This window comes from Astatotilapia calliptera, chromosome 18 (genome assembly GCF_964374335.1).
Source record: "Astatotilapia calliptera chromosome 18, fAstCal68.1, whole genome shotgun sequence".
Taxonomy (NCBI): Eukaryota; Metazoa; Chordata; class Actinopteri; order Cichliformes; family Cichlidae; genus Astatotilapia; species Astatotilapia calliptera.
Window position 1 is genome coordinate 11,125,432 of NC_137439.1, and position 14,291 is coordinate 11,139,722.

The 14,291-nt window shown below is 38.3% G+C and overlaps 1 protein-coding gene across 1 annotated transcript in view; it reads left to right on the top strand.

Moving 5' to 3' along the window:
• LOC113009954 (guanine nucleotide-binding protein G(olf) subunit alpha) overlaps positions 1 to 10,379 on the top strand; it is a 51,877-nt gene extending 41,498 nt beyond the window's left edge. The window contains exons 6-12 of the mRNA XM_026148654.2: positions 4,760 to 4,814; positions 4,950 to 5,023; positions 7,091 to 7,149; positions 7,645 to 7,765; positions 8,041 to 8,171; positions 8,287 to 8,354; positions 10,075 to 10,379. Of these exons, the coding sequence (XP_026004439.1) occupies positions 4,760 to 4,814; positions 4,950 to 5,023; positions 7,091 to 7,149; positions 7,645 to 7,765; positions 8,041 to 8,171; positions 8,287 to 8,354; positions 10,075 to 10,221 (655 nt within the window). The 3' untranslated portion in view covers positions 10,222 to 10,379. The remainder of the gene's footprint in view (positions 1 to 4,759; positions 4,815 to 4,949; positions 5,024 to 7,090; positions 7,150 to 7,644; positions 7,766 to 8,040; positions 8,172 to 8,286; positions 8,355 to 10,074) is intronic.
• The last annotated feature ends 3,912 nt before the right edge of the window (positions 10,380 to 14,291 follow it).

Genomic DNA, 14,291 nt, shown 5'->3' on the forward strand with positions numbered 1-14,291 from the left:
TGTCATGAAACAGTAAAAAGCCTTCTTTATAAGAGCGCTACTGTGCCAGGCTAAAAACAAATGAGAAATTACATCTCATTTAATGTGGTTTGATGGTTGTGAACAAATTTTAAAGTCATAAAACTAATTCATAAATGCCAAGCATAGTTTTCTGTGTATATATTGTACACATGCTAAAAACAAAGTGGCAAAATGGCGGCCTGCTATCCCTCCAAAGCCACAAATATGACAAAATGACCACATCACACAAAGATCTCCAACGCCAGCGTTGAGCAGTTCTTGGAGGAAACTGAAGAAACGGAGCACAAACCACAGATTTCTCTGGACCTTAAACCCGTCTATTTGTAGCACTCAACCAGAACAGCTGTAGTCACTGTAAACTGCACTGAAACCTTTTGATAAGGCATTATCTGGTCGGCCACTTGATGATCAATGTTATCTTTTTCGGCCTTTTTTCCTGGATCCAGTACTCTTGTTTTTTCTCTTTCTTTTTCTTTTTCTAGCCTCTTGCCTGGTACAGAGACTATATTTGGATCTCCAGTGCTCTACCAATAGTACTTCTGTCACATGGCAGTCACAAAGCACTCAGTAATTATAACCTAGCTGGGTTTCTGCAAGGAAGGCTGACTAAAAATACTCTCATATTGTTGCAGCAATGGGGCAAAAAAGCTGGAGAATTTTAAAAGGCTTTGCCTGTATTTTTGCGTGTCTGTGTGTGAGGGAGGAACACTTTAACATATACTGCGCCGTCTCAAATAACGGTGCAGTGCAGTGGGGTTTACTGGTTGTGTTTCTCGTCTCCAGAGAAGCGCTAATTGGTAAATAATATAATTAATTGTGTAATATGATGGGTGTGCTTCATGTTGTATGACTTCAGAGCCAGGACAAAAAGTAAACGCTGTGCTCTAAACCACAGATTCGTGTTTTCTCGCTCTCAGCGCTTATTTTTATTTATCCGTCACATCTTTGTGTTTATTTAAAATCATGTTTTGTCTGTTATTGTACTCAAAGTGAACTTGATTATTTTCTTGATCACTAACCTGGCGTTATTTTGGTAATTGAGTATTTCTGAATGTGTGAATTGGATAATTTATAGTTGACAGGTGAAATTGTTTAAAATATTGAATAAATGATAAGTGATATGTACTTAAATGCATAATATATTGTGTAACACGCGCAAACACGTCAACCGAAAAGGTGACAGACTTATGGAAAACATGAGTATTCTGGTTTTAGATGATAAAGCATGTTTGAATGATGCTTTTGAAGGAGCTTAAAATGTAAGAAATATTGAAGAGGAATTGACGAGAGCCTTTAAATTCACAATTCACAACTTGTAACATTAATCACAGTTATAAAATAAAGCAAAAAAACCTCGATGCAAGTCAGCTTCATACTTTTTATCAGCTATTTGAGTTTGAATATTTTGAGATTTATTTTTTATTTTTTTTATCACAAATCTTTGTTACATCATCTCAGGTTCTAGGACTTTGATTCATCACCATATTCTGACATTTCATAGAGGAAACAATTAATGCAGCAGACTAACCACTAAGAAAAGTGTGAGTCTGAGACCTGATCTCATGAAATGTTCACGCTGAATTGGCTTCCTACCTGATGAAACATTTTCAGAAGCCCACATTGTTTACAGAGTCTGGTTGGGGTTTTTTTTGTGTGTGTTTTGCTGCCCATTTGTCTGTAATTGCCTATGTGCATCATTGACCTCTATACTCGTCAGAAATAACTTAAAATTAAATTCTCATTGCTACGACCCCAGCTCCCCAGGGGAAGGGAAACATTAACAACCACTTGAAAATGGGTTTGGGGAAAATTATCATCTTTTACTGAGTTGAAGTCTACAGAAATAATATAGCTAAGCGGAAAATAAAAATAGGACAAGCTAAAGGCAGCAAGAGCTGCTAAAAATAATCATAACCAAAAGAGACTCTTACCTTAGGTTATTTTCAGCTTCCTGCTAAAACCATATAACAAAATAAACAAAAACACTAGTTTTACTTGTCTTCACAAACTCCTCAAACTGAACACAAGATGATGTGGATTTTATTGTTTACTTGTTGTTTTTTTTTTTTTCCTTTCCTGGGAAACGCTGGCCAGTTTTGTTTATTCAGGACTCAAACCACTAACATTATACACATAATAGAATTATAGACAAAGAGATGGTAGATGCAGGGAGACACGTAACCATACAAGATGTAAGATGTAAGATAGAAAATCCCACATGGATTGTGACGTTTCGTTACAAAGCAAACCATGTCCATAAACGTCTCTCGTGTATGTGTCAGGTCTGTAAAGATGATTTTCAGGCTGAATTGAATGTCTAAAACGTGTATTCACGGTTCACCTTCAAAGGTCAGGTTGTAAATCAAAGACATTAAAGAATTGTGGGAATTTTACATGCTGGATTAGAGTGTTGATCCAATGGAGAGGAAGGGTAGTAAAATAATAAAAGGACAATTTTTAAATCCCAACTCAGGCTATGGTAATGTGTCCTGAGCACTTCATCTGTTACTTACTTAAATATTGCATAATTAAAACGGCACAAAAAGAAATTACATTACATACATGTATTTTGGACGTCAAATGCGATGTATAACCGGCTGATTTTGGACAGCATTTTTATTTTTTTTAAATAATGATGGCGTATTTGGTTTCCAAGTGAACTGCTAGAGTTCATTTCAGATGTGACCTTCCTTTTCTCTGCACTGCATATGTTAAACGTAATCATCCTGCAAGCGTATTTACTGTTCATGTATATGTATTTACTGTGAGAAAGTGGAGTGCTCTTTCAAAAATAGCCTTACTTCTCCTTTTTTGTGGGCAGAAACAGTTGGTGTGATGAAAACATTGTTGTCGGAGCACATGAGCAGCGTCTCTGTTATCTAATGGTTCATAATAGAGCATTCATTCTCGGTTATTTAATTCTCATTGGGTGTGTTAGGTGTGCTACTTGTAGGGCTGAAGTGAAAATGAACTGACTACAAAAACTCTAAACCTGAACGCGGATCTTCTGACGCTTTGGGTTTCCTGTGCACCGCAGCCGTGTTGGCTGTCTTGTGATAATGTGAAGCTGGCGAGCGTTTGGGTAGAAAATGAAGGATGTGAGGGGGAGCCTGTTTGGTCCACATCTGTGTCCTACTTACTAGAATCACTCACCAGCTTCAGATGTAGATGAGGAAACTTTGTAAGATGTACACACTTTTATCCCCTCTGCTCTGACAGACACTTTGTACCATTCTTTCTATAAAATGTGTCTGCCATATGGCATGGCTGTGACCTGGAGCACTTTGGATTTAATTTGAAATAAAGCAGGGTGATGGAGATTCAGATGTTCTCTTCCTGATGGAGTAATCAATCAGGTGATGGGATAATGTATATGCTTTTTGGGAAAGTGACATTTTCAGTTGTTTAAATTGTTTAACCCATAGTCCTCCAAAATAATAATAGAAATATTATAGTTTGCTGCCCCTCCCTGAACCTGGTTCTGCTGGAGGTTTCTTCCTGTTACAAGAGAGTTTTTCCTTTACACTGTCTCCAAGAGTGTGCTCACAGGGGGTCATCTGATTGCTGGTGTTTTTCCTCTCTAATATTGTTGGATCTTTACATTACCATACAAGTGCCTTTAGGCGACTGTTGTATTTGGCGCTACATAAATAAAAGTAAATTGAAATTGAATTTTTCACATCTTCAGTGTTTTGCTTTTTTTGGTTTTTGTTTTTCACAAAGAAAAAAAAAAGGGGGGGAAAAACTTTTTAAATTGTTGTCACTTTACTTTAGGAAAGTAAATAATCATTAAATCATATAAACTGTGTGCGAGAGAGCGCAGTTTATAGCTTTTTTTTTTTTTTTGCAAGTAACATGAATTTTGTGCAGTAAGCACATTTGTATTGTAAAAAGCATTTTTGCTTTGTGCCCTGTTGTTGGTTAATTTCTTACCCTGTCATTCAGTGTTGCTTAATAGTAAAGCTGTTAACAACAGCAAGCTAGATATCAGTGAATCCGTGTTAAAAAGAATAATGTTGAACTATTAACAGCTGATCTATACATTTGGCTCGTGGACTTATTCTTAATAACATTGCGCCTTGTCTTTTCAAATACCCGTGGTGTATTTTAAATGTATCATGGCCCTTGGACCGGCCTTGCTGGAGTCTTTTCATGATGTGATCCAGATGATCCAGGGGCCTGCGTGACCATGTGTCCCCAGCCTCGGTGTCCTCATCCTGCCTGCTGTGCTGCAGAGAGGCCCAGCTGCTGCTGCTACCGCTGCACATGCTCTCTCAGTAGTGAAGAGATGGCAACAGCAAGCTGTCTAACCTCCACAGTAACCGCCTTATGTAATCACTCTGGCTAGAGACAGACCAAAATAGCCCAGACTGAGCAGGCCTGCCCTCTTGTGGCATACAGCTGCCTTAACACCGGCCTAGCAGGCCTAAAACAGGAGTCAGACATGGCAGCCGTTTCCTGCAGCATTCAGTGTAGTATGTAAATATTTTAATGTACTGCACAGATATAGCAAAATGCATTATGTGCCATTTGTAGTTTCCAGCTGATCAGATCTGGAGTTATATTTTTGGGTTAGTTCAGTGAAGACGACGTATTTATGAAAACAATGGTCAATTATTTTATAGTTTTACAGTTTAGTGACTTTACATTTTCTATGTTGATGACTCTTTCCGCAGCACATACAAAATGGTTGGAAGACAAACAAACTTTAACTACTCTTCTGTTCCCTCCTTTGCAGTTTCCTGGACAGAATTGATTCTGTAAGACAGAGTGACTACACGCCAACAGACCAGGTCAGTTCTCCTGCCAGTGTACTCGGTATTAAATGTATAAATCACCAGCAAAACCCTGCCTGCTGTTTTTCTTTCTTTTTTCCCCCTCCTTTCCCTGAACTGCATGTTTTGTTTCTTTGTGTTCACTACGTGTAGGACCTGCTACGCTGCCGAGTGTTAACTTCAGGGATTTTCGAGACGAGGTTCCAAGTAGATAAAGTGAACTTTCAGTAAGTCTCTGCTTAACTTTAACAAGGACATAAACACACACATTGAAGACATGTTTGTCCCCATTTATTGTTTGCCAACTTTTGTAAACCCTGTTAGCAGCTTGTGTAGCCAGGAGGTAATAAGGCTACTTTGGAAAAAAAAAAAAAGTCCAATTTGACATGGAAATTAAATAAAATAGTTGGGAACAGGGTTAAAATGGGACCTTTGGGGTTGACTGCACAAAGCTGATCCAAAAATCTGTGTTTCTAGATATTTGTCTATTTGATAAACAAAATGTATTTTATCTGTGAGTCAATGGAAAAAGGAAAGGTTTTATTTATTTATTTAAGTTTTCCTTTGGGTGAAGAGCCAAACTTTTTTGGGTGGGGCAAAATGTTTTGTATATAAGAAGAAAAAAGTCAGATTTTTAGGCAGAAAAACATGAAGCATGCCCGAACTAGTTGTGTAAACAGTACGGTCTTCCAGAAATGTTTCATCAGCTAAGAAACTATAGCCACATCCTACCGAACTAACTGAACAGCACACCAGGATTCAACATAACCATAACCATCTGATGGCCCGTTAAAAAGTAGGCTGGGAAGTTGATCAGCAGTTGCCAGCAGTATTTTCACATTAGTTGGTTTAAATGTGAAGGAAAGCTGTTTTTTGGGGTGGGGGGGGATTACACACTGATGCACACATAGCTCAGCTAACTTTAACTTTGAGTGTCGACAGCAACCACACCCCTCTACTGGGCCAAGCCTACAAAGGGACAAACGATTTACACTAATTATTTTCAGATTTGAATTATTATTATAAAATATAAATCTACTAGTAGATGATGCTATATTATCATAGATTATGGCAGCTGTAATCAGAGGAATTAAAGTGCGCTACTGAAAATGTGTTCTGCCGGCTCTGGATATTGGTCTGGTTTTGTAACACAGATCTGGCAACCCTGACGTGTACATATAAATACCAGAAGGTCTCAGTTTTCATTGCCACATTCCTCTTTGTTTGTTGTTTGTTGGTTTTTGATGAGACGCCATTATAAAGTACTTATGGGAAGGATCAGTATTATCATTGTGTTTCCAGCTCATTCCATTATTTACACCCCTATGAACAAAATAATCACGAGCCCCGTATTCCTTCTAAAATTGGTTTATCTAATATTGCCTTTTATGCAGCAACTTTTCCGAACTTCACAGAATTGTGAAAATGAGCCCATCTAGGTGTTTTCCGGATTTCCAGTAATTTTCTTTTTTTTAAAAACATTGGACTGTGCCTCCTTGTTGGATCACTGCCCTCTTGGGTGTTATTGCTATATTTACTCTGGCCTCGTGTTAAGAGCCTCAAATGTCATAAGTTTGTTCCTTTGAACAAAACCCTGAGCCCACAACCTGCTCAGCAGCTGGAAGATGAGGTAGAAATGCACGTCATAGAGGTGACTAAAATGCAAAATGATTCCCCTGCGGTCGACCAGTGTGATTTCTGAGCCTGTTGCAAGTTATTTACTGTTGGTTACAGTTATTAGAGCAGCCAATAAAGGTTAGAGTAAATGTTTTGTAACAGCTTTGATGATGTCAGATGAGGTGACCCATTTCCGCAGTCGCAGACACAACAGTCTTATTCTACCATCTGAAATGGGCCTTTGTATCACATTATATCATCCTAAACGACTGGTTAAAAAAAGGTCTGGGTCATGACTTCCCTTTGGGTGTGCGTTTGTCATTATTCGGCTTTGATAACTCCCAAACATCCAGCCAGGGACACACAGACATTACAAATAATTTCGCCCTTCGTAACATTTATTAATTAATGGATTATTTATGCGTCCACAGCCGTTCCGTAAGTGTCAAGGATCTCTTTTTGCAAACCAGAAGCACATGTAATACGAGACAGAAACACGTCTTTTGTGAAGATTTTTAATTTTATTTTGAGTCTTTATCAGGACAATCTGTGAAACAAAACTGGTGTGTCAGTGCCGTACAGTATGTACCTGATGCCCCCCAGTCCTGAGTGATATGAGCTCTTTGATCAGAAGAGGGCAGCAGCGAGTATCTGACCCATTACTGTCTCTTCCACAGCATGTTTGATGTTGGGGGCCAGAGAGATGAAAGGAGAAAATGGATTCAGTGCTTTAACGGTGAGACTTTTCCTCCTTGTTTTCCTTCAAATAGCCACACTGTACATCCTCAACCTGCAGCTCATTCTCCTCCCATTACATCCTGCCTGTCTTAAGGCATTTTCTCTCAGCTCCAGCATCCCGTCAGTTGCACAAGGACCAGTCCAAATCTTAAACTGGTATTGAAGAGCCTAGTCTTTTGACTTGTTTATAGTCAAATCTGAGCTGTCTCGTTTTTTGTTTTCCTTGACACAAAGTGCTCTTTTAGTCAGTTGTTTCTATTTTTAAATTTTCTCCTGGTTTTGGTTTGCATATTACTATAAATTTTGCTTTCCTTCTCACTGCGCTATTGTGTGTTTTTTAAACCTTGAATGTTAATACATTTCCCTTAACTGGAAAGCACTTTGTGTCCACTCCCGTAGTTTTGAATGCCATATAAATAAAGGTGATTTGACACGACTTGAATATACTCCTTAAGACCAGTGACGTCAAAATCTATCTCATGTTTTCTTCCAGACGTCACTGCGATCATCTTCGTGGTGGCCAGCAGCAGCTACAACATGGTAATAAGGGAAGACAATAACACCAACAGGCTACGGGAAGCTCTGGACCTCTTCCGCAGTATTTGGAACAACAGGTGAGTCCCTATTTGTTGTGGGGTTTTTTTGTTTTTTTAACTCAAAATGTTAGAAAATGCTCACTTTCCTTTCGCAATGAGAGAGAAGGCCCACATAAGGCTTAAAAAGTAGTAAATATAAGTAAATAAAACCTGCTTCTGTCTCACCTTTATCGTGATGTGTGTAAATGACTGTCAGCTTTATCTTTGAAAATCCCAAAATTTCCACAACTGAAGGGTGAAGCTTGTGCAGTTTCTTTAATGGTGTTTTTTTTCTTTTGTTTGTTTGTTTTCAGATGGTTACGCACTATATCCGTCATATTATTCCTGAACAAGCAGGACATGCTGGCTGAGAAAGTACTAGCTGGAAAATCCAAAATTGAAGACTACTTCCCTGAATATGCTCGCTACACCATACCAAATGAAGGTTTGTTCCTTTCCTAGTGCACCTGGCTCGTCTATGTTCAGACAGACTTTTGAATTCCTTGTATCGTCTGTATTAACGTTAAATTTCTTTTTTTCTTTTTCTTTTTTTTTTTTAGCAACTCCTGAACCCGGTGAAGACCCGAGAGTGACGAGAGCCAAGTTCTTCATCCGAGACGAGTTTCTTGTAAGTGTATCAGCGTATGTCTGAAGTGAGCTGAAGTCAATCAGTGTCCAGCCACGAATACACTTGTCCTGTTAATTCATAACTTAGTATTTTACACACGTACCTGTAATCCCAGCTGGGCCTGTTATGTTGCTTTGAACCTGATGAACCTTTTCTGGTGGTCCGACCTCCTTGTGGGGACAAGTTGTCCGCAGATGCGCAATGCTGATTTCAGCAGGTACTACTGCTGCTACGAGTCCTGCCGCTGATCGCGAAACACCTTCTGTAGGGTTAAAAATTAAATTCGGTTGCATTTGTTTTTACTATAAATGGCTGTAACGAAGCTGTTTTTGCATGGCCTTTTTTGTATACACTCTGTAGTCACAAATAATCTTTAAGACACAGATAACATTATTAAACAGATTATAACTTTACTAGTAGGACTTAATGCTGCAGCAATAACTTGAAGCATTTAGTTGAGGAAGTGAAGGGGTTACATCTGTTCTTGGTGTTTGAATGTGAGCTGTTCTGTGGCTGAATTTATTTCTTTCATATCAAAATAGTGACTCCAGCGTTTCAGTTTAATAGTGACCAATGTTGTTCTTATTTAGTGGGTAGAACAAATATGGGTCTAGTGTGGTTATCTGGCCAGTGTTTAACACGCTAGACACACTTATGGTCATGTAAGCTGTATTTAGGGACTGATTGCTCTAAAATTACTTGCCTCAGTTTCTAGTAATGACAGCGAGCTTGAAAGCTGTGAATTTCCCAGAAATAAATGCGTTATGATAGTATTCCTGTTACCTGGGACAGATACCTGGGAATATGTGTGACGGGAATCACGTACTCCAAATGTAGTGCACTTTTATGAAGAAGTATGCAAATTACAGACTTCCTCGTGTCACAACTATGTTTTGGTGCACATTGGTGAAAGATGTCATTTTTACAGATGCAAACTTTTTACAAAAATGAAGACGAAACAAGCGCGGCACAGTGTAACTGCACATAACTACTGAGCCACTTTGTCGTCAGGTAGAATAATATTTTAAGTGTGAATTGTTAGGGGAACCCCCTGCCCCCAGAGTGTTTTCATCAGCGTCTGATACACACATCAGTCAGAATTAAACTGTGGCAATCTATTCATGCCTGTGATGTGATATCTAACCCATAGAGGGCGCTAAAAATAAGAAGTTGAGAGGCCTTTATGTGTCAAAGTACTGAAAGTGCACAGAAAACTTAGAATAGCATTGGCTTTAGCACATTAATCTTAAATATGCTGAGCAATATTCAAGGTAAGAAGCAGGAAAAGCTAAATGCTTCAGCTGAATTGAATAATTTAAATAATATATAGTAAGGCGTGTGCTTTATTCAAAGATGAAATAAAACTATTTATCATCACATTTACAAACAAAAAGAAAACTGATGTGTGAAATTAAGAATGGTTAAAGGCCTGCTAAAGTCAGTCAAACCCAGTGGTGTTCAGAACAGATGTGATCCAGATATTTTGAGTAAAATGACAGTGAAGTGCTCAGATGAGTCACAGTTTAAGCTGCAGAGGCAGGAAGTAGTGTGATTTTTAGGTGGGGATGGTGCTGTAAGAACTTTTAGCTGTAAAGAAAAATCAAATAATGAAGGGAAGAAACGAGAGCAGCAGATCTGAGAAACTGAGGGAACATCAGGGAGGCTAAACGTGTGCTCGTGGCGTGGAGGATGTGACGTGTCATGTCTGTGTCCTCCTCAGCGGATCAGCACTGCGAGCGGCGACGGCAGACACTACTGCTACCCACACTTCACCTGTGCCGTTGACACAGAGAATATCCGGCGGGTGTTCAACGACTGCCGGGACATCATCCAGAGAATGCACCTGCGGCAGTACGAACTCTTGTGATGGGAGACCGACTCCGTCAGCCTTCTGTGTTTTTTTTTTTGTTTGTTTTTTTTCTCCACCATTCTGCAACCTTGACGAACCTTTCCTCCTGCTCCTCCCTGACTCTTCACCCCACATCCCCAGAAGAAACCCACCCCGACCGCCCCTCCTGTCGAGGACTACGAAGTACTACTGAAGTGTGTCAAATCCTCTTCCTCTTTTTAACTTCTTAGCTTTTTGTACTACTTTTTGTTTTCTCTCTCCGAGATTTCGTCCCCATTTCACAGATGTAAAAGGAAAGCTGGGGAACAAAGTTGATGTGTGCCGCTTCTTTTTTTTTTCTCTTCTTCTTCTTCTTTTAATCCTTCCTTTTTGAATGCCTTGATTTTTGTCATTCCACTAAGCCTTGGGCTACCTCCTTTTATTTTATTTTTTGCCCCTTTGTGTCCACTTTTTTTGGGCTTTGTCTTTGGACTTGGACTGGTGGGCGAGGACACATAAAACACACCTGGAGGACCTCAGTGCAGAGGCAGTATGTGTGTGTAATGAAGAGAGGGAGGAATGCCATGTGAACGAGTGTGTGTTTAACCGCCATGACCCCTCACCACCTCTTGTAATAATTTTTATTTTTTTTTGGCCTGTCACCCCGCCCTCAGCCTCTCTGACCACCTTCTTCTCCCCGCGTTGAAGACGGCTGGACGGAGAGGGAACCGAATGGATGAAGAGATAAATGCACTTTGCATCAGGTTCCTTAATAACTTTTGTTTTTTTTGTTGTTGTCGGTGTTTTTTTGTTTTTGTTTTTTTTTTCCAGAGGAAGCATACACACAATGTAGCATCACAATATTTATTATCCTGTCGCCCTGCTTGCCGAGCTGCAGGGCGGACCGAGCAGCCGAGAAGACGTGTGGAGCGAGAGATTAAAGATGGGAGGGGGGCAGAAATTACGGCGACTAGAAGACGGCTTTTAATGAAGGAAAAGGGACTGAGCTCTCTGCACCTTAGCCCTGTTGCCTCCACGGACTCGGACCTGCCTCCTTTTTCCACACAAACCATCCTTTTAGCTTAGAGATACTGATGGGGAGGAGGGTGGGTGGGACGGGAGAGAAAAAAAATGTATTGTTTTGTTTTTGGTTTTTTGGGGGGGTTTTTGTTAACTTGTACACTGTGCAAGGTTGAATTATCCTGTACAGACTGTAAAATGTAATATTATTTTGTACAACTTAATTGAAAGAAAAACAAATCTACTTGTAGATCTTTGTGCCTTGATTATGGCTGTACCTGTAAATGAGCTCAGATGTAAGTATGTTTTCAACTGCGCTGTACAGCTTGATGTCAAACTCTATCGGCAGCGAAAGACTGCAGGTAGGGGACTTTCTCTGTAGAGTTTAGTTTTTTCTGGTTTATAAAAAAAAAAAGAAAAAAAAAGGAAATGCTGTTTAGTAAGAAATAAAAAAATAGGGGAAAAATCCTAAAAACCTGTATACATTATGCAAATTAACCACTTACCTGCAGTGAAGACCAGATGTTGCAGCGCCATGCCTTTTTTTTTTCTTTTCGTTCTTTTATTTTTTTCGTTTTGTTTTCCCTCCTTTTATTATATATATTTTTTGAATTTCACAGCTTTAAACAAACATTTGAATTCCATTGAAAGTGTCCAAATTGCAACCTGGTGTTGTTTTAATAGGAACCAACGTTTTTTCGATATGAAGTGCGTGTGCGTACGCGCGCGTATGTGTGAGCGATCCGTACTGATGTGCGTGCCTGTGCGCATGTGTACATAAAACAAACATAGACTCACAGATGCATTGTGTGAGTGTGTGTGTGTGTGTGTGTGTGTTGGAGAGCAAGTGTGTATGTGTGTATAAAATTTTATAAATGTATGTACATGTAAATTTATAGGTCTATATAAATATATATGTACAATTATACATGTTTAATTATGTGTGTGCCTAGGTGTACATACCTATGTATGTATACGGTAAATATGTATACATACACACATAGGAAAGCATGTTTAGAATGGAGATGAATAAATGAGAGTGTGCAATATTAGTAATTCTTTGGTCCTTTGGAGCCATACCCGATGGCACAGGCACTATGAATGTGTGAGCAGCACCCAACAAGACGAGCTCTTCTCCTTGTACAAACAGCATCAGCCTTTTCTTCTGCTACAGTACACGTCTATCCCCAACAGAGAGTGAACTGACTGGAGGTGCAAAAACCTTGTTTGGCCTGGGAGGATGATTAAATGACATTTTTATTTTCTTTAAATAAAGAGGCACATTAGAGGACTTTGCTTTATTTCCATCTTGGTGTCCAGTTGTGTCCGGATTTTCTTCATTCATTCATTCAAAAAAAAATAAAAATAAAAATGTGGGAGACCGAAACGACCAAAACAAACAAAAACAAAAAATGATTAGATAAGTAAATCAATATGCCATTAAATGCACCAAATATTGGGCGAGCATTTATAAAATGTGAAACTAATAAATACTTAATACTTGGTATAAATCTCTAACATTAAAATGGTATAAATGGTGATGGTCAGTATTTAATACTGCATCAAGTAAGTTTTAATTTGATTCTTTAAATGTTTACACGTGTGTCACTTTTCCACTTTATCTAATTTCCCATTGAATTTTGACTTTATACCCAATTTATTACTTTTAATATAATTTCTCATTTTCCTCACCCACAAATAGTTTTTCTATAGGTTATTATTTGTAATACAAAAGCAAATAAAGCAGAAATATTACTCGTCACATTCTACAAATTAATTTATATTTGATGCATTTTGGCCATGTTAATTTTAATTCCTTAGACAATAATTAATGAATTGATAAATATGCAAATTAATGCATCAGAAATAATAGTTATAAGTTATGCATAATTGTGTTTTCATGTGGTTCTGTTAGTTTTTTACAATTACATCGCCTTAACAATATTTTACTTTCTCGCATTAGTTATTAGTTTTGAAATCTGTTTACTTCTGTATTTTCTTCTGTATTGTTCATGCGTTTCAAAGTATAAATACAAAAGCAAATTAACCTAAATATCGATTTATGCCAATTGTTATGGATTTGTTAATACCTACATTTTTCATATTTCTTTCATGCATCTAAAGGCATGTAAGGGTTATTTAATTACTATATTTGTTATTTTTGCTGTTTTGTTACTAATATTTGAAACTATTGTGAGGAGAGTGAAGCTGGGTACTTTCGGTATCTTTTTGTTTTTAACTTTGAGATGATCATGATAAACAGTTTTACCAGATTTTACAGTTCTGGTTGATTAAACTTCACAGAAGGCAGGTTCAGCTAATAAAGTTAATAATGGCTGGCTGTGTGTGCTAGGAATGCATAGAATTGGACAACAATATTGTGCTAGTTCTGAGTTTTCATGTGACATTTTTAAAAATGTATTGTTACCATAAAACTGAAATCACACATTCAAAACCTGAAATGATTGATGATAAAAACTCGATCCACTTACTATGAGATAAGAACAAAGTGTTGAGAGAAGAGATGATTGAAATTTTAAATACTGATTTAAATCCGTGACATTAGTTGCCAAACTGTAAGTAAGAGATAAGAAGATGGTAAATATAAAGTTTTCTGTACTTAAGTTTTAAAGTTACTAATAAACCAGACATTCCTTCTTTTATGCTAATTAACAAATTCATAAAAAAACTACAACAATGCCTCAGCTGACTCCAAAGCCCTATAGCTATAGGTGGGCTGGGGCAGTTAGGTTTCACAGCTTTGGCCCGGTAATGGTAATTACCCATGCCTTTTTTCACACCTTGGCTCGTGGGGGAGTCACATGATTAATAGTGGGCCAACGACCTTCAGCATGACTTAAACAAAGGAGCAGACCCCACCAAGGTGTTAAATACCAGGTGAGGCAAAACTTCTTCACAAATTAAAGAAGTCCAGGTGACTTCTTTTCAAGCTCTCAAGACTATCATATCCATGACTGAGAGCCTACACAGTCACACAACCATTTAAAAACAATTTGATCAGTCAGTAAGCTTATACACAAGTGGAAAACGTATAACAGCTCTCAATCTTCCTAGGAGTGGACATTCCA